General features: G+C 45.9%; 2 protein-coding genes across 2 annotated transcripts in view; both read left to right on the top strand.

Moving 5' to 3' along the window:
* LOC147663629 (protein O-glucosyltransferase 2-like) overlaps positions 1 to 26,263 on the top strand; it is a gene marked incomplete at its 3' end in the record, with an annotated part of 137,739 nt that overhangs the window by 53,027 nt on the left and 58,449 nt on the right. The window lies entirely within an intron of this gene.
* LOC147663630 (uncharacterized) lies at positions 20,971 to 25,450 on the top strand. The gene has a single exon (XM_086950319.1). It carries the CDS (start codon positions 21,280 to 21,282, stop codon positions 23,980 to 23,982), a length of 2,703 nt encoding a protein of 900 aa, XP_086806445.1. The 5' UTR covers positions 20,971 to 21,279; the 3' UTR covers positions 23,983 to 25,450.

The following is a 26,263-nucleotide window of genomic DNA, read 5'->3' as shown; positions in this document are numbered from 1 at the left end:
AAGGTATGGCGTTTTGTTAGCGGAATTGTTTGGTAATCGGCAGGTGACTTGGTTTGTGTTGCCCCCAGTTTTCCTCTAAATAATCCCATAATGAAGCAGCTCCTTGGGCTACAACATTATAGAAGGTCCCCTTTGCTGATAGATTTCATTTGCAGAGTTCAGCTGTACCCTTAAATACAAGTATAATGAGAAAGATTTGGAATTTAAAGTTTCCATTTTAAGTGGTGAGCTTAATACATATACACATCAAAATAATGCATTATAAATACTTTTAACAAAGAGACAGTATTTAAGTGTGAATTTAAGAAGCTTGTGTACATGCAGGCCTGTACTTGTGAACAAAAACAGCTGTAAATACATGATGTTATCTTGACATCAATGGAAAGCAAATTAATGTTCAGGGGTAATTAGCTAATAGCACTGTGTATTTATGACAGGTTATATATTCTAAATAGCTATGTACTTAATGAACAATGAAAGCATCAAGCAGCAATACAAATGGTGCTTCAGCTACGTAAATACATCAACGAGCACACACTGGGTCTAGTCTTTCAAAAAGATGCCTTAATTCTTACTCACTGAAATCTAAAAGTGGCACAAATAGGACAATGTAACCATACATGAAATGTTAAGGCTTTGATGGAAAGCCCCTGCAAGCATTTACTAACCATGAGTAACGCATAAAAGTTTATGGGCGAAGAGGGCTCACCAAAGTCCACTTTCTCTCCGTACTTCTTTTTGTACGTTTTTGAAGTGTTGATAACATGAGGCTGTCTATAGCCAGCCCTAATATTAGGTTTCGGGCATGTATTATAAAAAAAAAGTGGCTTCACTTTTTTGCTTGCCACAATGCATTGCCAGCCTAGCACGCCTCTACTGCATTCCATTGTGTCTGCCATTGTTTCCACTCCTGTTAACTTTTTCCCTCTGATGGCTGTGGTCAAGCTCAGTATTTGCATACTGTGGGCTATTCCTGCCTGTACTTTGAGTTGTTTTCCTTTTCTGTCTTTTCCTTCTCGCTCGTTTCCCCTCCGGCATCCTATTCTGCATCTCTCCGGGCTCAAGCCGCGTTCATTGTGACACGAGCAGTTTTCAACAGCTGACCTCAAAGGCTTGGCATGTCCTGTTTGGGGAGCTGCCATCCGATCCACGCCTGCTGCTATCATGACTCACTCTTTCAAAGGAGAGAGATTGCTTCTAGAGGGCAGGGGTGGCCCCATTCCACAGGAGATGTTCGCTATTGTTTTACCCCTACAGAAATAAGGGTACGTTTGCAGTATTTGTGCAGTCGCCATTTTATGACACACCTGTTTGTGCTCTACAATGAGCACACCTTAACGTTTACCTCCTCCGCAGATTCAATAATGATATCATCTAAGAACATTAGGCCGAAGCATTAGACATTTGGTATCCTTGTCTGCTTCTTTTCATCAGAATGAATTCAGCCCCTTGGGATGCTCACGCTCAGCCTGTCACTTTCTTAATCGGCTGTAATGAAATATCAGCATTTGTAAAGTGCACAGCTACCTCCAGAGAGGTGTCCCGGCGGTGGGGGCCGTCGGGAAGATTAAGCGAACTATTGCCCAGAGTCACAAGTTGCTGGGCTAAACTGCCACCGGTGCCGGGGATCGAAGTGTGAGCCCCTGTGTTTCAGAGTCAGCCACCCTGGCCGCTGCACCACACCTCTTCCCTGTCTATCCCATGCCAAAGCTGCTAAGTTAATCAACACGTTTTCTTTGGGGACATATAAAAAAGGTTTTCCTAAAATGTAAAAGGATCACATCTGTTCGTTCATTTTCACATAACAGAGAAAGTGAGTGGCGCAGCTCTCCCCTCTGATGATATGAGAATACATGAGCTTTCTTGCAGTTCTCTAAACTCGCACTGCCCATCCGAGTGACTGAAACGAGTGAGTTTCTGGTAGTTCATTAACCATTAAATAGCCCTCTTTAGTAGGCAGCTCGTTATTTTTGAGCTCGTTATGAATTCTAACTGGGATATCCGTAATTAATTCCCTCTCTCAGTCAGTCAGTCAGTCATTAAAACTTTATTCGGGTTATTACAACCATAAAAGTATACACAATACATTTATAAAATTTTATAAAAACACAAAATATATAAAATTTGTAAAATTGCAAATCAGTCCTTTCCGGGAGGAAACCCCAGTAACTTTGTTATTAATCAGTATCCTCCTAGGATGTGAAAATTACAAGGGTGAACATGAGAAAACATATGTGACCAGGTCTTCCAAACATAATACATACATTGAAGTGCAATCTCGTTACCATACGCCTATACCTCTGTACTCTGGAGAAACCCCCTGACTCGTCTCATGTATTTACCCAAGGCGCAGGCTATATCCAGATTTACCATCCCCACCAGGAGATCTACCGCTTGCTTTCTATTCATAATCCTATAAGTTTTGAATAGCGGGCCTAAAATCTCCTTACGTATATCAAGGGTCATCCTACAGTCTAATAAAATATGAATAATATCACAGGAGGTACCTAGCGTACATGTGCAATTGCCATTACTATTTATCATGTAATTTTTAACCCTGGTATTTACATAACAGGGGTTTATGCCCATTCTCAGTTTTAAAACCTCTCTTCTTAAGTGCTGATTCGGCAACCTATCCAAGTAAGGGTAGGAGTGGACTTCTGAAATCCATACTTGGATCATATGGGACACCGATATTTTTTGTCGGAGATACTCTTGATCGCATATGCAGGACACATCCGCTCCCAATGACCGTAGTTCTTTTTTGCCTATATTGGTATGTCCTAACTGGGTATCTAGTTCTATCCCTAGCTTCCCATAGGCTTCCTTTAGTGAGAGTCTTGTTTCTTTAGCCCACGATAACTCGCTGGAGGCAATTTCCTCTCTACACCACTGTGATATTTTTCTGGGAGGTTCCCCTGTCTCCAGACGCTGCCAGAACCGTATTAGTGCCATCCTGGATGTAATTGCCCAGGAAGTGACTCCTATCTCCAATCTTGCTGCTTGTACCATTGCTGATTTCGGCAACGAGAACAAGCTTTTTAGGATCATACCCTCCTCTTTATCCCAACCTTTTTTCCCGCTAAGGAGGAGAACCTCTGATCCATATAGGAATTGTGCGGGGACCATTGCCAGATAGGCCTTTATAGCCGGCCCATCTGACAAGTCTCCGTAGAAGCTATTAAACCTTTTTAAGCCCTTTATAGAGGCTGTTGCCCTGATTTTTAACGCTTCCAGATGGGTGGTCCATTTCAAGTTACTAGTGAACCATACTCCCAGATATCTGTATTCCGTTACCTTCTCAAGTTGTTCCGTACCTAAATACCAAGGGAAACGGGTCTTACTTTTGCCGAAGCATAGGATTTTGGTCTTTTCCATATTTACTACCAGTTTTTTATTTAAGCAGTATTTATGGAACATATCTAGTTTCCTCTGCAAGCCTATCTCCGTCTGGTCCATGATCACCAGATCATCTGCATAAAGCAGACAGGATATATGGTTACCCCCTAGCTTTGGGCTAGCCCCTCCAACCTCTTTTAGATTCCGAGGTAGGTCCGCTATAAACAAAGAGAATAGCAACGGGGCTAATACGCACCCCTGCCTCAGGCCATTTCCAATCTGGATCTTGCCAGATAATCCACCATCCTCGTCCAGGACTACCTGGGCCCAGTTATCTGTATGCAAGGCCTGGATAAGGGCTAACAGGTCTGCGTGTAACTTATAGCCTTTCAAGGTAGACCATAGCTGTTCCCTGCTTACAAGATCGAATGCTGCGCGGAAGTCTACAAAGCAGCAGAACAGATTACCCCTTTGCTCTATAGACTTCCGCGCTACCGCCCAGAGGGCAAAGCAATGATCCACTGTTGAATGACCTTCTTTAAAACCCCCCTGTTCAGGAGGTACTATATCATTATCTTCAGCCCAATCTTTTAATAGACCCAGAATGATTTTAGAGAAGACTTTTTCCCCAATGTCCAAGAGATTTATCAGGCGATAGTTTTTAGGGGAGTTTACGTCGCCTTTTTTGTGTATGGGTCTAATAATAGCCCCTTTCCAGCTATCTGGTAACGTTCCTGTTTTTAGTATTCTTAAGAACGTTTTTGCAAACAAATCCGCCCACCAATCTATATTTGTTTTTATGATAATGGCGGGTAGATTGTCTGGACCAGCAGCTCGTGTTAAGTTTAATTTGGCTATCACGATTTTAATACGACCTTGGGAGAACTGCTCCATTACTTCACCCCTCACTCCTGGCCAACTAGATGGTACTATTGCCTCCCTTCTTGGCCATTTGCCGTAGATCTCCTCAAGGTAGATTACCCACTTATCCTCTGGGACAGAACATTGCATGGACCCTGCTGTTTTCCCCGTACATTCCTGTATCAGTTTCCAGAAGCCTTTGACATTCTTTTCATCGATTGTCGCTAGTAGGTTCTTCCAGCAGTTTTCTTTGAAGGATCTTTTTTTGTCTCTAATCAATGCCTTATATTTTATCCTTAATTTCTTAAGGGCTAGAAATTCTACTTCATTATCGCTACGCCTTAGGCTTCTTTCCCTCTTTCTAATAACGGCCTTTGCTTTACGGCAATCTGCCTCAAACCATGGGTTACTAGTTGCATGTAGTGGAAGATTCCTTCCCAAGCTATGCTTCCCCTGTTTAATGTTTATTCTGAGGCATTCTACGAGTTGTCTTATCATATCCTCATACCAGGGTATCTCTTCCCCCTTTACTAGGTTTCCTAAGTCAGCTACTATCTGAAGGTCCTTCAGTTTATTTAGATGTTCTTCACTTTTCCGGGTTGTAAGTCGCTTGGGATATTCAACCTCTACATGCAACACCTTCTGTCTTGGCGGGACCTTATTTACATACATTTCTATCAATAGTGGGAAATGATCGCTGCCCTCTACTTGAAGTATTTCGAAATGTTGGATTGTGTGGAAACACCAGGCCTGGGTAAATACATAGTCTATCGGGCACAATTGGTGGCCTACTTTAAATGTGCGCTTGGCGGGCCGATCTGTTTCTTTCCTACCATTCACACAAACCAGACCCATGCCCCCCAGCAGCCGTCCAAGCTCCACATCCTGATTTGAGAGCTCAGTGCTGATAAACTTTGCAGACTCTATGTTATACGCTTTTAGTATGTCACTATTCCAGGCATCCGTTTTTATGGGATTCAATCTATGATTAAAGTCTCCCAGTATTAAAATCACATCTCCAGGATAGAGTTCATGTAAGTACTCTAGATCCTTTTTTAAACGATCCCGCTCTGCATTATACTCCTGTTTTTCCCCTTTCTGTATGTACACGCATTTCCATTGCGACTTTTATCAAAGCTGAGTGGAGGAGGACCTTTGTTATTTCCTCGCCTTTAGCATTGGCCAAAAACCCCACTTCTTTTAAGTCGTCTGTACTGACATATTTTAGGCTGGGGCATTTAGCAAATGAGTATAGTAGCTGCGAGCGATTTAGGGGTTTTAATTTCTTACTCCATTTCCTCCCATTTCCCTGGCCCAGTGGTTCTAGGTATAGCCAAGTGTCCACAATTCCCTCTCTCTAGTGTCTGCATGATTCATCTGACTTGTCATCTTCACGTTCTGCCGTAAAAATGGAACACGCCTATTCTTATAAACATCCACCCTGGTCCTGTTCATTTTGTAGTTTTTTATGTGGTATGACTGAAATGTTTTTTTCTGTTTACTTTATGAATTTAGAATTTGCAGCACCCTATTTGGATCGTTTCTTTACTTACTCCTTTCTGTGCTATTCCAAATTTCCATTTGCTGCTGTCTTTGAACTTTTCGAATGCTGTCCTTTTGCCCCAGTCATTTCTGCAACTGCCGATAAGTGCCATCAAAAGTTATATTTCCCTACGACTTTTTTTGCTTGCCTTGCATAGGTGTTCAAAGCCTCTGCATTGACAAAATGGTGTAACTAATAACAATATTGTAATTGCATTTATATAGCGCTTACTACCCCGGACGAGGCGTCAAAGCGCTTTTTCGGCGACCAGCACGCTACTCCAGGACCCATAGAGGATTAGTGTTGAATTAGTATAGTGAAACATGCAAGTACATTTTAAGCGGTGGATAGGTTAGTCAGTTATTTGGATTTGGAATGATAGCAGAAGGATAGAGGAGGAAAAAGGTTTGTATTTATATAGCGCTTGTTACCCCTGATGGGGTGTTGAAGCACGCTACTCCGGAAACCCATAAAGGATTAGTGGTGAATTAGTATGGTGAAATATGAAAGTAAACTCAGTGGTGGATATTAGTCAGTCATCACACAACACACACTATGCCCAACATGCATGCATTTTAACAATTGACTTATAATCGGACAACTTCCGCAAGACAAAACCCCCAGAAAGGCTACAGAAACGTCACCAGTATACATATTACACCGACTATTTAATATAGTATAGGACATGTAGATTGAGCAAAAGTGATTTTTTTTACGGAAAAAAATTAATTCTCTGGGACACTAGACAAGACCCCCAAATTATAAAGACTCCCAAGTTACAAAATAAGTACAACAAGCATTTGCAATGCAATAGGTCTCGCATTAGGAAAGTTTGAGCTATTGGTCTTGTAAATGACACATTTTTTATTTATGTGTTGGTTTTGAAAATAGCGAAATGAATAGCTTTGTCATTTACAATGCTAATACTTTAATCTTTTGCAAATGTGACACCTATAGCATTTGTAATGCAACATGTTTTGTATTTACGTGACATAGATGTTTTGATATTACAAATAACAATGGCTTTTAATTTTTTTAAATAATTAATACTTAAATAAAAGTTATTGTAATTTATAATGGCAATAGCTTAAACTTTTGTCAATAACTTTTGTGAAGATTATGTTCAGTGTATTTTATTGTGACGAAAATCCAAGAACAGAAGTTGATGGAGGGTCCCGTTCTACCATCTAACACCACCAGAAAGGAGAGTTCTGACAGCCTTAGTAACATGAAGGTCTGATGTGGGCCCTGCGTGATAAAAAAATCTGAAAACATGCTAAAATAACTAGCTTTCTCCATTAGTAAATAAAGGTCTCAGGGCCCACTATGCATGCAGGCTTACAAACACACGTTTCTGTGCACCAAAATAAACAAGGTGAAAATAGGCCTTCAAAAGAGTGTTTAGCTTCACAGTCAGCTCCCAGACCAACACCCACACACACACACTTACCCTGGTACACGTGGTACAGCTTCCTGAAACCCCTGCTAACGTTATATTTTGAAACATAGCTTGCACAAGTATAAGCAGCAATTTCTAGCAATAAACAGCATCTATCATGGAAATTCACACTTTCAAATATGTAGAAATGTGCGTGACAGAAAAATGTCCTTTTTTAGTAATGTACAACATGTAACCATTGTGTTTAGAAAGAGGTTCCGGAAATATTCTCTTTCAAAGGTACAAGATGTTCTCTTTCAAAAGTACAAGATGTTCTCTTTCAAAGGTACAAGATGTTCTCTTTCAAAGGTACAAGATGTTCTCTTTCAAAAGTACAAGATGTTCTCTTTCAAAAGTACAAAATGTTCTCTTTCAAAAGTACAAGATGTTCTCTTTCAAAAGTACAAAATGTTCTCTTTCAAAAGTACAAAATGTTCTCTTTCAAAAGTACAAGACGTTCTGTACGGAACATAATGTACTGAAAACATTTCCTTCCGGTGTCCAAAACACTTGTGGTTAAACCACCTGCACCGAAAGGCCAGGGGCCAGCGTCATCATAGAACCCTAGTTCCTCAAATTTGGGTATAACAGGCCCAACTGTCAAATCTGAAATCAGACCTTTCCTGCGGGTGCCCAGCTGCATGAGCGTGGAAGGATCTCTCGGCTAGCCGAAGACTATCTGACTTGGGACGTCGGCGCCTCACTCAGGTGGTGGATCTCCCAGGGCAGATAGCCCATCTCTCTCTCTCTCTAGATCTCTGACCCTTCAGCTATCTCTCTTCATAGATATATTCCTGTATGACAGGCTCTTTTTAACATAGGTAACTGGCCTCACTCTCAGCTGTTTCCAGACACTGAATTAGTAGCAAGATGTTATATCCTAGCTAATTCTTCTTGCGCCTTCTTTGGCCTGCCCACATAATTCAGGGCTCTGATAGAAATGTGCAATCTATGACAATGGACCTGTCTCAGATGATTGGCCCATAGACAGCTGGGTTCTATATTCTTGTATTCAGTAGTGTAGAATCTTTGATCATCTGTGTTTATGTTTTTTAAATACATTTCATTCCAGTATTACTCTGAGATATTTTGAGCATTAGTCATCCAGCATATTTACCAGACAGAGCGAAGTCTGGGTCATATTTAGAAAACTACATTGTTGCTTGAATTGATATGCATTTAGCTCTTTGTTTGTTAATTGAAAAATAAAGTGCCACTCCAACTGGAACGTCTGGTATCTTACATGTGTATTCCTTCTCTTACTCAGTGAAGTGCTGTGTTGGTGATGTGCGAATTTTAGCCACACCTAAAGGTGGTGACCACTGACCGAAGGGGTCAAGACTTTCCCCTTCACACGTGGCGCCCAACATCTTCATCGTACCTGCCTGATCCATTCTGAGGAGGAATTCGGTGGTCGTCCACGAACCGCATTGGGTGTCCCCACCGCAGCCTCTTGCCTACCATTGGTGAGTCAAGGAACGTTTTATTTTTTCCCCTTGAGTCCCGGTGTTGGTTACTTGGCTGCGTGCGGGCCCTGTGCCTCGTTCTGGGCTAGACTCCTGACCCCCCCCCCACAGAATTGCACATGGTCACGATCCAAGAACCCTCTGTGCCCCTCAGTGGTCACATTTTTCAACTTGTCATTACGATTTTCATGTCAATGGTTCTGCGCCTCATTTTTCTCTCACGTATCTGTTCTTAACAATTGCTGTTGTGGTTTGTGGTTTGTCGGTGTCAGACAATTCTCTCTCCGTCGGTTCCAGGCCGAGGAGAGCGCCTCTGTGGTTACTTCTTTGCTGTCAACTACCCCCAGGTTTATGATCCCTCTCGACAGTTTCAGTCTGTGAGCTGGGTGTGGTCCGGACATTACAGGTCCTGACTCGGGTTTGAGACCCACCCTGCCCCTTTTCTGTGGGCAGGTTTCTGATCCCTCTTCCAAGTCGAGTCTTGGGAGCTGGGTGTCCCCTGGAATTATCCAGGGTCGGAGGTTCTAGGTGCTCCACTGGGGGTCGTTTGACTCTGACTTTCACACTCTGGCATCCTTGCCACCTGCCTTTACCATTGGCTACTTCCCTTCACTACTTTGCTAAAATACTACACTGTCTTCTTTCTTTTTTTTCTCATCGTCATGCCATAAATAATTTCTCTTTTCTCCCATTTCAATTCACTACATACCGTGCCCTTTCTACTTCTGCTTTTTTCACCGCCTTCGAATCCCCCACCCACCCCTCCCTTCACTCCACTTCTCAGCTTTACTGTCCACCCCTCCTCAATGCGGCCTCTGCCTTCGCTTTACTTTCCTCCGGACCTATTTTTACACGGTCTGGCTGTATTATTGTACATTTCCCTGTTGCTCCTACGGCCACCCAGCCAGCGCCCCAGCCAACGCCCACGGACTTCCTGCCTTTCACACCAGCAGAAAGAGGAACTGCTCTGTGCTATCTGTGGTTCATTCCGCTCATCGCGGACTCACTTCCTCCGCTGGCGCAGCAGCGCCACTCTGCCTCACAGCTCCCCCGAGCCCCCACCCGTCTATAACATTTAAACTCTACACACGTTCTACACACGTTCTCTACACACGTTCTACACACGTTCTCTCGCTCATCTTTTCTCCTCTTCCGTGCTCTTCCTTCATTCTTTTTCTCACCACCACTGCTACACTCCTCTCTCTCCCTATCCATACCTACCTCTTTCATCCACTCCACTCTTTTCTCCTCTTCCGTGCTCTTCCTTCATTCTTTTTCTCACCACCACTGCTACACTCCTCTCTCTCCCTATCCATACCTACCTCTTTCATCCACTCCACTCTGTTTTTCCCTCCCTCCTCTTCACATTTATCACACCCTTGCCCCTGCCTATGCTTACATTGCTGCTGTCAGTATTTTACACTGTCTCTCTCTCCTATCCATACCTACCTCTTTCATTCACTCCACTCTGTTTTTCCCTCCCTCCTCTTCACATTTATCACACCCTTGCCCCACACTGCTACACTCCTCTCTCTCCCTATCCATACCTACCTCTTTCATTCACTCCACTCTGTTTTTCCCTCCCTCCTCTTCACATTTATCACACCCTTGCCCCTGCCTGTGCTTACATTGCTGCTGACATTATTTTACACTGTCTCTCTCTCCTATCCATACCTACCTCTTTCATTCACTCCACTCTGTTTTTCCCTCCCTCCTCTTCACATTTATCACACCCTTGCCCCACACTGCTACACTCCTCTCTCTCCCTATCCATACCTACCTCTTTCATTCACTCCACTCTGTTTTTCCCTCCCTCCTCTTCACATTTATCACACCCTTGCCCCTGCCTGTGCTTACATTGCTGCTGACATTATTTTACACTGTCTCTCTCTCCTATCCATACCTACCTCTTTCATTCACTCCACTCTGTTTTTCCCTCCCTCCTCTTCACATTTATCACACCCTTGCCCCTGCCTATGCTTACATTGCTGCTGACATTATTTTACACTGTCTCTCTCTCCTATCCATACCTACCTCTTTCATTCACTCCACTCTGCTTTTCCCTCCCTCCTCTTCACATTTATCACACCCTTGCCCCTGCCTGTGCTTACATTGCTGCTGACATTATTTTACACTGTCTCTCTCTCCTATCCATACCTACCTCTTTCATTCACTCCACTCTGCTTTTCCCTCCCTCCTCTTCACATTTATCACACCCTTGCCCCTGCCTGTGCTTACATTGCTGCTGACATTATTTTACACTGTCTCTCTCTCTCCTATCCATACCTACCTCTTTCATTCACTCCACTCTGTTTTTCCCTCCCTCCTCTTCACATTTATCACACCCTTGCCCCTGCCTATGCTTACATTGCTGCTGTCAGTATTTTACACTGTCTCTCTCTCCCCCTGCTATTACATCTCTACATTGGTGACGTTCATGTTCTTCCATGCTCTTAGTTATTTCATCTCTGCTCTTCCATTGCTGGAATTTATTACCCAGGTCGTGGATATCTTCAGGTTATTTATCACATTGTCAAATAGTGACACTTCTTGGTAATTGTTCTGACACCTCTTGGTACTTGTTCTGCTTTTCAAGTAGTGAACTTTAATTTCTACATCGTTCTTTTATTTCATATTGGTAATTGATCTGCTCTTCACGTAGTGACATTTAATATCTAGATCGTTCTTTTATATCTTGGTGATTCATCTGTTCTTCTACATCGTGTACTTCAGGATGCATCCTCTGTATGTCATCAGTATTTATTGTTCTGTCATTTGTTGATTATGTACTATGTTGAATATTGACCCTCTCAATTTTATGTTTTGTTCATTTGCCCTGCTCTATGTCACATGTGCTCTTGCATTCATGTGCTTTGTGTAAGTAGCAGCTGTGCTTTGTGACACCAATTCCCTTCCCTGTGACCCATTGTTCCCTTACTCATCTCTCTGCCCTGCCCCTCACCTAGGTACAGTGTACCACACGCCTTATAACTACCCCATTCCTCGCACGCCTCATTGTTCGCATTGCCTTTCCCACACTGCCCTTCCTTTCTCCACACATAGCACGCCCATTTTGTGCCAATCATTTGCTTCACAATTGATTGCCATCAGGGGGGAAGAAGTCATTCATCCTCTCCTGCCTCCCTACATCCCTTGCCTATACGTGTTATGCCTTACACCCGCCTATTTCCGTAATGTCCACTAGCCCCCCACACATTCACCAGTGTACCATTCAGTTCCTTCACGGCATACCTGACCTACTTCACAATTCCGCAACCAACGAATTCACATCCCTGACCGACAAAGACCGCACCATACTCAAAGACGCCTGGACGCTTTTAGGAGCTAACCTTACGCCAGGCACCCAACTTAATATCTCCACCCAAGCTCTTGATAACCTTCCAGACATATCTCTTACCCCACCATCCCCAGACACCGCTGCCCCTCAGCAGTTATACACAGAGGACACCTCTAGTTCTGGCTCTTCTACCCTATCTGTTCCCCACTCACTTCCCCCTGAATGCCCAGAGTACCCATATCACCCTGCTACCTCACCCATTCTCATCACTGACGACGAGTCTTCACGAGATTCAATTCTCACCATTAACGACGATTTTTCACTGGAATCAATACTGTCAGGTACCACATTTGAAATAGTATACATCCCACCGCCAGAAGGAAGAGGACCAAACTCTCCTCAACCATCCGGCCCCAACGAAGATACATTACCCCTTTTGAGAGCACTTCTGTCTGATCCCTCATAAAATCCTGGCCCCAGCATTCTGCCACACCTGCAGAGTCCATCACACTGCTCCAACTTTCACATAAGGGAATGTGCGATCATACCACTGATCATATCACCATATTCCTGATAAACAATAACGTTGTAGGCATTTCTGACGGCCACCCCTCTTGTTTCGTACACGTCACACCCCTCAGTAGCACTGTTCTTCTCTCTATATTTCGGGCACTCAATATCGATTACGCCTACCCTCGTCAAGTCACTCTATCTCTCGCACCAGCATTTTCACGCCCCGCCGAGCCTGTAGTAAAGGCTCTCCCACACAAGCAGTTCCACGCACCACCACCCCCATAGTAAAGGATCACAGCAGCACTCACTACACCTCTGCATCACCTGCCTATCAAATCACAGGAAACAAACCCCATGCAGGCTCTTCAGGCAGTTTACGATAAACGAATATTTGGCACGTCAGTGCATAGAACTCCAGAGTGGATCTATATAAGGATCCGCCTACTATCCCCAGGCCTTGAACTTCCCACTGTATTCGAGTCCTCCTGGCCACGGAACCCACTGCAAAGCAAAATTCGCGACGCCTTTGCCCGTCACAATCTTGAATTCCCTGACTTCTCCCCAGAGGGAAAATATAGGGGACCTGACGAAATAGATTTAAGATTCATACTCTACCACATCGTCTGTACTGAAGTAGGAGAAGAGCTCATCAGAGACCTGCCTCCTCCCGACTATAGTCCTGCACAAACTTCACAGTCCACAGCCCCCAGCCCTCACAACAACTAGGCGAAACGCACCCAGGCGTGGTCGCTCAGTCTCTACGGTATCCAACACAGGTTTGCAGCGACCATATAGGCTCTAAAATAGCTTCATGAATAAGATACAGAATCCCACCGTGTATAAGACACCTTACGGCTATCATATATATTTTATTGTGCATCTAGCAAATTTGGGAGGACCAGCAATCCTGTCAGGATTCTTCCCCAGACACCCACTCCAGTCTCAGATAGCAGACGCCTGCTTTGGTGGCCAACTCCAGTTCCCTGGTTGCACCCCCACACAGAATAGAGAGTTGCAAAAGGAGGTTTATGACCACGCCCTAGCAGGAGTAGCAGAAGAACTCGTGCCTGATCTCTAGAGAAGCGTGGCCAATACCCCACATTAAAGTCCCTGCCTTGCCGGCCCACAAATATCTTGTCATGGCAACACCACTCCAACATGTCCTGAAAACTTTCAGTGCACAAGAAAAACGCATACTCAAACACTGTAGGGAGCTTCACAAATTAACCAAGAATATGGATTATCCGTGGCCCTCTGAAGGTTCTTTTGACGTAAATACTCTCGAGCACGCCACCACGTTCCTAAACACCAAATATTCTGGAGCCAGATTACAAAAAAGGAAAGAAACCTTAGCTCTCTGGCGTATTTTTAAAGAAAACACGCAAGAGCACCCTGCCACCCTGCCCACTGCACCTTTTGCGCCCCCACCATATCAGGCCAATGGCATGTACCCTGCCCTAGGATCAACGAAGAACAAAGAACTAGATTTACAGAGCACAACTAACTCCTTACCCACTGTCGGATACGATCAACTCCCGAGTGACCTCTTTTCCACACCCGAACACCCTCCACCAGGTGGTGACGGTAGTACTGCCTCATCGCCGCCACCCGGCATCAGCAGTGGCCCACTGCTCCCCGTCACAGGTCCAACCACCACACCCGTCACAATGCAAGCCCCAGTCAGTCCCCTCCACGTAACCCCTGCCGCCGGTGGCAGTCCAACACTGCACGCCACAGTCCCAGGGCTGCCAGGACAAATAAGTGCGCAGTTTTCACTGCAACTGAACCCCACCCCCGTTCCAGCCCTACCGGGTGAGGAGGAGGACGAAAATGCGGACTGTAGGTCCATCGCCTCATCAAATAATTCACACGCGTCATCACACCACTCCTCTCGCCATGCACTCCCGCACTACCATGATCTCAACAGCCACCGCGAGACCATTGCTCCACCACCCCAGGAACAAGGGCCCACCTTACGAGACAGCATACCATTCGGCGGTACAAGCACAGGCGAATCACTGATGACATTCTCCTCAGTTCACCAACAGAATAAGGATAGAGAGTTACAGGACCAGCCGGCACCCTACGTAGTCCACTATGACGCATGGAGACCGGCCACTGAACTCAACAAAAGTTTGGAGTGCAGTCCCAAAGGGGATGCTAGAGCAGACCGATCCTCAAGCGAGCATGAAGAAATAACTCAGCTACTCCGACGCACTTCATGTAAGTTAGAAGAAATAAGCGACAGATTCTCAGACTCCCTCAGGCTTACCCGTCCAAAAACACCACTCACCCAGCATACAAAAAATACCCCACCGCAGCCCCATGAATACTCAGACGTCTTTGAACATACTGAAGGGAATGAGGACCTATGCCATACTCAACAGTACACTGCCCACTTCCCATCCACACCCATGCCAAGAGCAGCCCCATTTCAAGAGGCAAGAGACGATGGAGGCCTGACGGAAGTACTATGCCATCGGACCCCCTCCCCTTGCCGTCAGGCAGCTGCACCAGACCATACACCCACACCTACTGGCCGAATACAGGTCCATTTCACACCCCCGGGCATACCATCTCGGCACCATGCGCCTGTAACAGATCCGTTTACCCTACCATCCACCACAACTATGATAGGCTCCCCCAGCCAGTCACACTTCTCAACATTGACAAAACAATTAACAAACCCATCCCTTGATAGTCAGGAATTACCAACAGGGGGTCCAGAGAAGAAAAAGAAGAAAAGAACAACAGAGGCAGAAAGACTAACTGTGTTAGGAACACACGGACGTCCAGAGGACATCGCATACGATGCCCCCGGCAATGACGCTCCCATCAAATACCAAGTCACTGGCACTGCCTCCATGCGAAATACTCGAACTAGAACAGGCAATGGCATGTTCCTTAGCAGACCTTGTGCCCTGCGGGACAAGGACCTTACCCCCAACCAAATAGTGGAGATAGGCGAAAATTCAGATTTCGCTGTCATCCCCTTCACAGACAATCTGGCCGGATGGACAGAGTCCCTAGCCCCACAGATGATCCCATGGCCAAGGGAAGGGTCTTTCGAACCGCAGCATATGGCCACAGCTGTAGAATGTATCCTAGAGGGTGTAGGGGATGAAGACTGGGACTACGACTATATGCGAGCCAGTCTTGAAATTTGGCAGAAATATGCAATAAGATATGACACCACAAGACCAAAGTATCCAGGTGTAGGGATTAGTCGCCAGATGCCGCTGATATACAAAACACCAGGGTCCCCCGCGATATACAATTGCTGGTCTTATGCAGAAAAGGAAGCCATTAAAAAGAACCTTCCACCCCTCACAGAGGGTGCCAGCAAATGGATAGTGGCCCTAGAGAAGAACACCACAGGCACCAAACCAGGGATTGGAGACATGAAAAGTTTGCTTATATCCATCATGGGAGGGGAAGCAGAAGAAATATTCACAAGTATCAGTAGAGGACTAATAACCATGAACGAGACAAAATATGATGGGGAACCATTTGATAAAATAAGGGCGGCAGTCTGGACTAAGTTGAAATTAAAATACCCTGATGTTCCCGACATTGGGTCTCTCATGTCTCTGACTATGCAAACAAATGAGGACCCTATTAATTTCATTTCTAGAATGAAAGAAAAATGGCATCAAGAGCTAGGTGACTCCTGGAATACAACTGGAGGAAATAGCAGGCTCTTTTACCACATGGTTAAGAGGGGATTGCCAGACGACGTGCAGGAGAAATTAGATGGGGTAGTAGCCATGGAAGCAAAACCATGGCCTGAAATACAGGACCACATCATACATTTCTGCAAAAAGAAAATAGAACAGGAAAAAAGTAGACAATTAGCCATTGAAAATGCAGCCGCAAAGCTAGTACAGCAGAAGCTTAATAAGAAAAAGGATACAGTGGACAATCTCATGCTGGCGGCACCAGTCAGCCAAATGACAGCTGTCACCACCTTTCCACAGGACGCTCGAAATGTCCTCGCCAACAATCCCCAGCCCACTCCACAGCAAGTGCAGCAGCCTGCCGTGCAGTATGCGCAAGCACAGCCGCAGCCGCCACAAATACAACCAGCCATACAGTATGTACAGACTTCACCACAGCCAGCCATACAGTATGTGCAGACTCCACCACAACAGACAGTACAGTATGTGCAAGCCCAGCAGCAGCCCACGGTGCAGTACATCCAACAACAGCCCCCGGTGCAGTATCTGGCACCACAACCGGCCTACAGTAATGACCAACATCAGTATTACAACAACAATAGAAATACCGGGATGCAGGGAAGGGGCAATGGACAGCAAAGGGGCCAACTACAGTCAGGCCAACGTACATGCTTCTATTGTCACAAGGTGGGACACCTGCAAAAAGAGTGTCGCTCTAGGATTCGAGACCAAGGCCAACAAGTTATGGGTCCCGCCCAGCAAGCACCCCTGCAGTTCCAACCACAACAACAAATGTATGCTCAGGCACCCCAGATGGTGTATGCTTATGCCCAACAAGCACCACAGCAGAATATGCAGCTAGCACAGCTCCAGACACCTGTAATGACCCAAGCTCAACAGCAATCCACAATGATGCAAGTTCCCGTGCAACTGCAGCAGCAGTCACCCTCATACCAAGTGATGCCCCAAGCCCAAGCTGCCCCACCACCCGGTGGTGTGGTAGTCACTTCCAATAACCCATTTGCACAAGGCACCATCCAGCAATACTCACGCTAGGACAGCCCACAGACAACTCTTGTGTGCCCAGTTTTATCATGCATCATGAGCGGTGAAGATGACCCCACCGTCCTGGTCACGATAAATAACAAAACATATAGCTTCCTCATTGACACAGGCGCCACGTACTCCTGCATTACAGGCGGACACCTGCCTATTTCTGATCAAGTAGCGGACACACAGGGATTCTCTGGGGCAATAGCAAGGGTCCCCTTTACAAAGCCAGTACCTCTGCAAATAGGAGACCGGGTGCTGGAGCAACAACTGCTTTATTCACCACACTCTCCAGTCAACCTATTAGGGAGAGACCTAATGGCTAAACTGAACATGACTATTCACTTCCATGAGAACGGAACAATGGTTTGCTCAATACCAGGCACACCCTTAGCAAGAATGATGGCACTCACTGCTCAATCTTCCCTGACAGATCAAATGAGGGCTCGCCCTGTGGATGAACAAGCGTTCTCCACTGCGGTACACATCATTGTAGCCAACACACCTGAACTGCACCAGCGCACTGTCCAGCTCCCGAAGGAATTTCTCTTTCGTCCGGAGTCCCAGCACTTTCAGATATGGGACAACAGCATGATCCTAGGCATACGTGCTCTTCACATTACACCTACATACGGGGCATTCATAGCAGGAGACGACAATATGCGCTCATGGGCCTGTGTGATTTTCATTGAACCCGGACACCAAGTGAGGGACATTACAGATGAACAGCTCTTTGGTGATCCTGACAACTATCCAATAACAGAGATTGTCTACGAGTATGAGGTACCTCTGTCAGCGACAGTGGAAAAAAGAACACCCACTGCCCCGCAGAAATATAACTCAGTGCGTGAAGCTGACTTAGCCCAAGTCCCGCCACACCTGTGGACCACCGGTCCTAATGATGTGGGCCTCATCCGTTCTGCTACTCCCTTTAAGATAACACTGAAACAAGGCGCGATCCTACCCAGAATAAAACAGTACCCACTTTCCAAGGAAGCAGAGGAAGGCATTGCCCCAACAATACAAGCCCTGCTGGATCAAGGAGTCATATACCCATGTGTATCTCCAGTTAACACCTGTCTTTTTCCTGTGCGCAAGGGCAAGACCAATCAGTGGCGTCTAGTTCATGATTTGCGCTCAATTAACAACATAGTGGTACCAGAATTTCCCATTGTCCCAGACCCTTCCGTCATCCTCACCAATGTTCCCCCGAATGCACAATACTTTTCAGTGATCGACCTGAAAAATGCGTTTTTCAGCGTCCCCCTTCACCCAGACAGTCAGTACCTATTGGCTTTCGTATTCGGCGGGGTGCAAATGACTTACCGGCGTTTGCCTCAGGGGTACTGTGAGTCCCCGAGCGTATTCAACAGAGTCGTCAAAGAGGACTTATCGAACTTCCAATGTCACAGTACCTTACTGCAGTATGTCGATGACATTTTGCTCTGCAGCACTACAGAATCCCAGTGCAGAACTGATACAGTCTCTCTGCTCACCACACTAGCTCACAGAGGCTACAAGGTGGACAAAAACAAACTTCAGTACTGCCAAACAGAAGTACAATACCTCGGTCAGTTAATATCAGCATCAGGGAGACGGGTCACGCCAGACAGAGTTGAAGCCATCAAAGGGACATCAGAGCCCCAAACTGTCAAAGACATGCAAAAGTTCCTAGGATTAGTGAACTATGTCCGCCAGTGGGTCTTTGATTTTTCCACAATAACTGCCCCTTTGTTGAAAGCAGTTAAAGCAGCCAAAGACAGACGCAACAAAATAGACTGGACACCTGAAATGACAGCATCCTTTAAACAGCTCAAAGATGAAATAACAAACGCACCAGTGTTAGGCACACCTGACTACACAAAAGAATTCTACCTCTTTACCCACTGCAATGGCCAGGTCATGACTGCCGTCCTCACTCAGAAATACCCAATGGGCCACAAGCCCCTTGCTTACTTCAGCGGAATGCTAGATTCAGTCATGAAAGGTCATTACCCCTGCGAGCAAGCTCTTGCTGCGGCAGCCTTCGCAGTGGATAAAAGCACACCCATCGTCATGGGATCCCCTTTGACACTGTACACTGAGCACGCTGTCTTTGCCATAATTCAGAAAGCTAAAACAACATTGACAACACAAAGAGTGTCAGGTTATGAAGTCATACTGTCATTGCCCACCCTGAAGGTTGTCAAATGTCACACAGTCAACCCAGCCACATTCTTTGCCCATCCCATTGCCGCATCCGATGATGACACCCATGACTGTGCCACATATTGTCCCGATGAATCAGGAGCAGCAAAAGAGGACCCCCTGCCAGACAGCACTGTATATTTTGTAGATGGGTCCTCCACAATAGACCAAGAAACAGGGATCAGATACACAGGAGCCGCAGTGGTTAGGGCTCAGCATCATGAGTCCTCTGACTCCCTAGACATTGTACAACAAATTACATTGCCATCGCACTACTCCGCGCAAGCCGCTGAACTAGTGGCACTAATTGCCGCTTTAAACAACGGGGCTGGTGACCGCATCACTGTATACTCAGACTCTGCATATGTCACAACAACGACACACTCAAGCATCTTGCGCTGGAAACGGCGCGGGTTCCTCAAATCAGATGGAACACCAGTATGTCACAAACAGTTGTTGGAAGAACTAATAGAAGCCCTGTCACTTCCAACAGAGGTAGCCGTTGTTAAATGTGCTGCTCACACGAATGGACAAGACTTTGTGTCCAGAGGCAACGCTCTGGCAGACTGGGCAGCCAAAGCTGCAGCCAGACCCCCCCTTCCTTTCACTGAGCATGACCCACACAACACCCCAATTTTACTTGCCCAAACGGTAACACCAACAGAACAGACAAAGACAAACGAAGACAGTGTACCCTTAACACCACACACAGACAACAACGACACAAACACCACCAAGGACACTATTGATCCAAATGCTTCCTGCCCACTCGATGACACACAACAATACGATTTCATTGCCCAATTGCATCTCAGAGAGATACAAGAAAGTGCACCACCACAAGAGAAAGAGTTATGGAAAAAGAGGGGAGTACAGCAGGACCCTGCTGATTTTATTTACAGACAGACCATGTCCGGAAAACCCGTCATGCCACAAGCCTTACTGCAGGTAGCGTTAGATCAACTTCACCTTCCCGCACATGTCTCCCGAGATAACATGTCCACCACATTACAAGCAGACTGGTTCATTCCCAATGCTTATGAACTAATACAGCTATTTGTTAACAAATGCATCATTTGCCAACAGTATTCCCCAAACCCAACTCTCAAAACTGTTGCCTCCACTATTCCTAAACCTTCTGGCCCATTCAAAGAACTCCACCTTGACTATGTCGACATGATTGATCGGTGCCAAAATTACCGATATCTCATTGTGGTAGTATGCCCCTTCTCACGGTGGATCGAAGCTGGACCATGCGTCCACTGCGATGCCAAAGCAGCAGCCACATTCCTGCTCCGTGACGTCATCTCCCGCTTTGGAATTCCTTCCGCCATCAGGACTGATAACGGAAGCCATTTTTCAAACGCCATCTTCTCCTCTCTCACCACAATGCTAGGCATCAGACACAAGCTGACATCCGCTTACCACCCCCAAAGCAATGGCATCTGTGAGCGCCTCAACGGTTTACTCAAAACCAAAATAAGCAAAATTAGCGCCACCATTGGCAAAAAGTGGCTCTACTGTCTCCCACTGGCCCTCTTCTCATTAAGAAATTCCCCGAGCTCGGATCACCACCTCACCCCCCACCAACTTGTAACCGGACGATCCATAAATGTAGCAGTCCCTCCCAGCAGGCCCAAAACTGATAGCGAGTCATCCTCTGAGATTGTTAAGGCTGAGCTTTATGACTTCCTGTGCACACTAACCCGCGCTGCGCAGTTCCTCTCTGTCCAGGTATCCAAAAGGAAGGAGAAGGGCCCCATCGATCCTGAGCTCCCACCAATCCGTCCTGGAACTCTCGTCTTCATCCGGAGGCACGTCAGGCGTTGGAAAGATCCTAAGTTCGACGGACCCTTTGAAGTGATTGACTCTTCTCCAACTGCCATCCGGATAAGCGAAAGGAAAGCATGGATCCACAGGAGAGACGTCCGCTTCGATCCTGCACCTGCGCAGCAACAGCCAATGGACTAAAAGAGGGAAACAACATGGCCATGATCCCCCTGAATGAGGACGACGACTTCCCATCCACCGTTCCATCCATCATTGAAGAAGAAGAAGAAGAAGACGTCCACGAATATAGCGCCTATGAAGCAAAGTTATGTATACTCACTGTTCTTATGTTTTGTATTATTGTTGGAGTGGCACTAGCAACATTCAACTGGTATATCTTTTTTCTTGCTGTAAAAAGTTATAGTGATAGAAGCAGCCAAGGTGCCTCACTGCCTATTGTTCCATCCACTGTACCAGCGGTCACACTCAAACAGCAGAAAGCACCACACAGCACACTAGGTCCTGAGCTCCCGGAGAATAGCATTGCTAGCAGCACGTCCATTAGTATGCACCCTGAACTCTCACCCGGTAGCCCAGAGGAAAGGACTAGTCCCTGGAATACAGCTACCAACGCCACAGAACGAGCATCCCGTCGACACCCTCCCCGCCACCATAGACCACGTAGATTTGCCTTCGCCATACCCCCATACATGACAAAGTCGAAACCCCGTATCCCCTCCCCGTTTGTCCCCGGCACCCATATAGACACAAGACACAAGCCCAAAGGAATGTCGCTAAAAACATTCCAACATCTCGTGCAAATACAAGAAGGCCTAGGGCCCATGCTCAGCCTACCCCAAATAGTAAGGGACCATTCAGTCCACTCCTCTATGGTAGACAACTCCTGGTACAGGGACATGACAGCAGTTGGGAAAATAGTAACAAATGAGTCTTGCTACGTATGTTCCTACATTCCCCATGCAGTAGGGGCTGACAGACTGATTTTTCCCAAGGAAGTTCCACCGCACATAGCCATATGCCTTCTTCACTTGTACCTCTGCCGGATAAAAGGGCAGATTCGGGTCCTTTCAGCCCGAAAGGAAGTACTCTTTGTAAACACCACTACATGGGATTACATTTACACTGTGCACAAGGTTGTCACCGACCTAGCTGAACTCGGGGAGGAATTCAAAGAAATGCGAAGGACAGGGGTACCGGACATGGATTGGCAGGAACAGGGCATTAGGAAACGTGGGTACATAACAAACAACACACCCCGGACAGGATGTGATCTATCATATAAACACCCACACCCACCGGGCCAACACCACTGCCCATGCAAGGATAGGACAATGCTACGCCTCCTAGCGCAGGTCTACCTTAACAACAAGTGGCAGAGCCCCGGAGGGTTTTGGTGTAAGGCGGCAGCCTTGGGACCCCCTTGGGCGGACTGGAACGAAGGGGAAAAGTGTGGTCAAATATGGGCTGAGGAAAGCGGGAGGTACACGTGGAGTGGGGAAGGAATGCCAGAACATAAAAAAGGATTCAAACTGAAAAACCCTTCTCTTTGTTTCATAGGAAATGGCTCGGTGGCTGTTGGGCACAACACAGATTGTAATTCCACGATTTTCAGCTTCGACATGCAGTTCGGCACCACTACTCTAATGGATTATTACTGGTCTTGCGGAGAGCACCTCTATCCCCAACTACCTCCTCAGTGGTTCGGACTGTGTACTTTGGTAACTTTGCATGAAATTCATCTGGTCGTACCAGCATCAAATGCTTCCCACATCCTGTCACATCCAATGACAGGTGACCTGACATTCCTCCATCGACACCGGCGAGCAGCAGAGTACTTTGCAGGAGAAGCCCGTGGTAAGGTCCCAGAAGAGTTCCGCCTCTTTAGCGAGGCCCAGCTTTTCTTCGGAGGGGCATTCCCAATGTTTCAAACTCAAGCTACTGCCCGTTGGCTGGAAGTAACCCGCTATGAGGTCATGAAAGCAATAAATAGCACCAGAGATGGCCTAAATGCAATAAGGGAAGAACTGCGCCCATTACGACTAATGGTTCTGGAACATCGTTACTTCCTTGACATGCTAACGGCCAAAGATGGAGGTCTGTGTCATCAAATAGGAAAATCCTGCTGCACTTTCATACCTGGAAACGACGAGGACAACGGATCCATATCAAGGGCCATTGAGGAGTTGACTAACTTGGGAAAAGAAATGATCGAGGAAGGAGGTGCCCCTGCAGACATTATCCCAACGGACTGGTTCGACTTTGATTGGATGCCCTCCTGGCTAACTGCTATTCTAAAGCTGATGATACCTATAGTCGGGATTATGGTCTTTCTGTGTTGTGCCTTTCAGCTGGGGAGTCACTGTATCAAGAGATTGAGCACAAAAGCGGTAGGGATGAATTATGCTAGGACAGGGATTTACCAGACACCAAAATATGAAGACATAGATCGGGCTCCTGGGGACGGGAATGGAGAACAGGTACAAATGATCGAGTTAGGACAATGTAGTACACATCCCGCACCACCTGACACACACTCTGGAGTACCATCAGCCCCACCTCTTCCCCCAGGTAGAGACACACTGAGCAACGACACTACAGCTACTCAGTATGAGCGCCTGCTCAACAAATCAGGTCAACAGTATATCCAACTACTAAGGTCAGACGAAAATGTTGCACGTCCAACTAGTTTTAAGTGCTATGTCAATGACATGCCATGGATTCCACCATTAGCAGAAAATTCATCAAAATACTCACTTAAGAGTGTGTTCATAAATGAACAAGAGGGGGCAGATGATGGAGGGTCCCGTTCTACCATCTAACACCACCAGAAAGGAGAGTTCTGACAGCCTTAGTAACATGAAGGTCTGATGTGGGCCCTGCGTGATAAAAAAATCTGAAAACATGCTAAAATAACTAGCTTTCTCCATTAGTAAATAAAGGTCTCAGGGCCCACTATGCATGCAGGCTTACAAACACACGTTTCTGTGCACCAAAATAAACAAGGTGAAAATAGGCCTTCAAAAGAGTGTTTAGCTTCACAGTCAGCTCCCAGACCAACACCCACACACACACACTTACCCTGGTACACGTGGTACAGCTTCCTGAAACCCCTGCTAACGTTATATTTTGAAACATAGCTTGCACAAGTATAAGCAGCAATTTCTAGCAATAAACAGCATCTATCATGGAAATTCACACTTTCAAATATGTAGAAATGTGCGTGACAGAAAAATGTCCTTTTTTAGTAATGTACAACATGTAACCATTGTGTTTAGAAAGAGGTTCCGGAAATATTCTCTTTCAAAGGTACAAGATGTTCTCTTTCAAAAGTACAAGATGTTCTCTTTCAAAGGTACAAGATGTTCTCTTTCAAAGGTACAAGATGTTCTCTTTCAAAAGTACAAGATGTTCTCTTTCAAAAGTACAAAATGTTCTCTTTCAAAAGTACAAGATGTTCTCTTTCAAAAGTACAAAATGTTCTCTTTCAAAAGTACAAAATGTTCTCTTTCAAAAGTACAAGACGTTCTGTACGGAACATAATGTACTGAAAACATTTCCTTCCGGTGTCCAAAACACTTGTGGTTAAACCACCTGCACCGAAAGGCCAGGGGCCAGCGTCATCATAGAACCCTAGTTCCTCAAATTTGGGTATAACAGGCCCAACTGTCAAATCTGAAATCAGACCTTTCCTGCGGGTGCCCAGCTGCATGAGCGTGGAAGGATCTCTCGGCTAGCCGAAGACTATCTGACTTGGGACGTCGGCGCCTCACTCAGGTGGTGGATCTCCCAGGGCAGATAGCCCATCTCTCTCTCTCTCTAGATCTCTGACCCTTCAGCTATCTCTCTTCATAGATATATTCCTGTATGACAGGCTCTTTTTAACATAGGTAACTGGCCTCACTCTCAGCTGTTTCCAGACACTGAATTAGTAGCAAGATGTTATATCCTAGCTAATTCTTCTTGCGCCTTCTTTGGCCTGCCCACATAATTCAGGGCTCTGATAGAAATGTGCAATCTATGACAATGGACCTGTCTCAGATGATTGGCCCATAGACAGCTGGGTTCTATATTCTTGTATTCAGTAGTGTAGAATCTTTGATCATCTGTGTTTATGTTTTTTAAATACATTTCATTCCAGTATTACTCTGAGATATTTTGAGCATTAGTCATCCAGCATATTTACCAGACAGAGCGAAGTCTGGGTCATATTTAGAAAACTACATTGTTGCTTGAATTGATATGCATTTAGCTCTTTGTTTGTTAATTGAAAAATAAAGTGCCACTCCAACTGGAACGTCTGGTATCTTACATGTGTATTCCTTCTCTTACTCAGTGAAGTGCTGTGTTGGTGATGTGCGAATTTTAGCCACACCTAAAGGTGGTGACCACTGACCGAAGGGGTCAAGACTTTCCCCTTCACAAAGTGAAATATTAACATCTTTTTGTGACATTTGTAATAAAGCTTGAAACATTGAGAGAACATATTTGAACCAGTTGTTGTTGAATGGTTTCACAGATTGATACTGTGGTGGCGCTGAGTGATGTTGTGGCATTCAGTGATGCTGTGGTAGCGCATAGTGATGCTGTGGTGCCCCTGAGTGATGCTGTGGTGGTGCCACAGATAGAGTGAGGGCGATAGATAGATAGAGTGAGGGCGATAGATAGATAGAGTGAGGGCGATAGATAGCGTGAGGGCGATAGTTTGAGGGCGATAGGTAGAGCGAGGGCGATAGATAGATGTGTGTGGTTGTGTGTGTGTGGTTGGGTGTGTGGTTGGATGTGTGTATGGTTGTGTGTGTGTGAGGTTGTATGTGTGGTTGTATATGTGTAGTTGTGGTTGAGTGTGTGGTTGAGTGTGTGGTTGTGTGTGTGTGTGGTTGTGTCTGTGGTTGTGTGTGTGTGTGGTTGTGTGTGTGTGAGGTTGAATGTGTGTGGTTGTGTGTGTGAGGTTGAATGTGTGTGGTTGTGTGTGTGCCGTTACAGAAGGATGAATGTGAAAGAGAGCAGCACATCAGCACAGGAGAAGAGAACAGGGAGTTGGAGAAGGAGGCGGTGGAAGGGAACAGCGGATCAGCACAGGAGAAGAGAACAGGGAGTTGG

Source organism: Lissotriton vulgaris, unplaced genomic scaffold (genome assembly GCF_964263255.1).
Source record: "Lissotriton vulgaris unplaced genomic scaffold, aLisVul1.2 SCAFFOLD_1291, whole genome shotgun sequence".
NCBI classification, from domain to species: domain Eukaryota; kingdom Metazoa; phylum Chordata; class Amphibia; order Caudata; family Salamandridae; genus Lissotriton; species Lissotriton vulgaris.
Note: the sequence above shows the minus strand (reverse complement) of the source record. Positions and strands in the feature narration are given on the sequence as shown.

What these genes read in the sequence shown, in the direction of transcription:
- LOC147663630 (XM_086950319.1), top strand. Translation starts at nt 21,280, where the DNA reads ATGGATCCACAGGAGAGACGTCCGCTTCGATCCTGCACCTGCGCAGCA.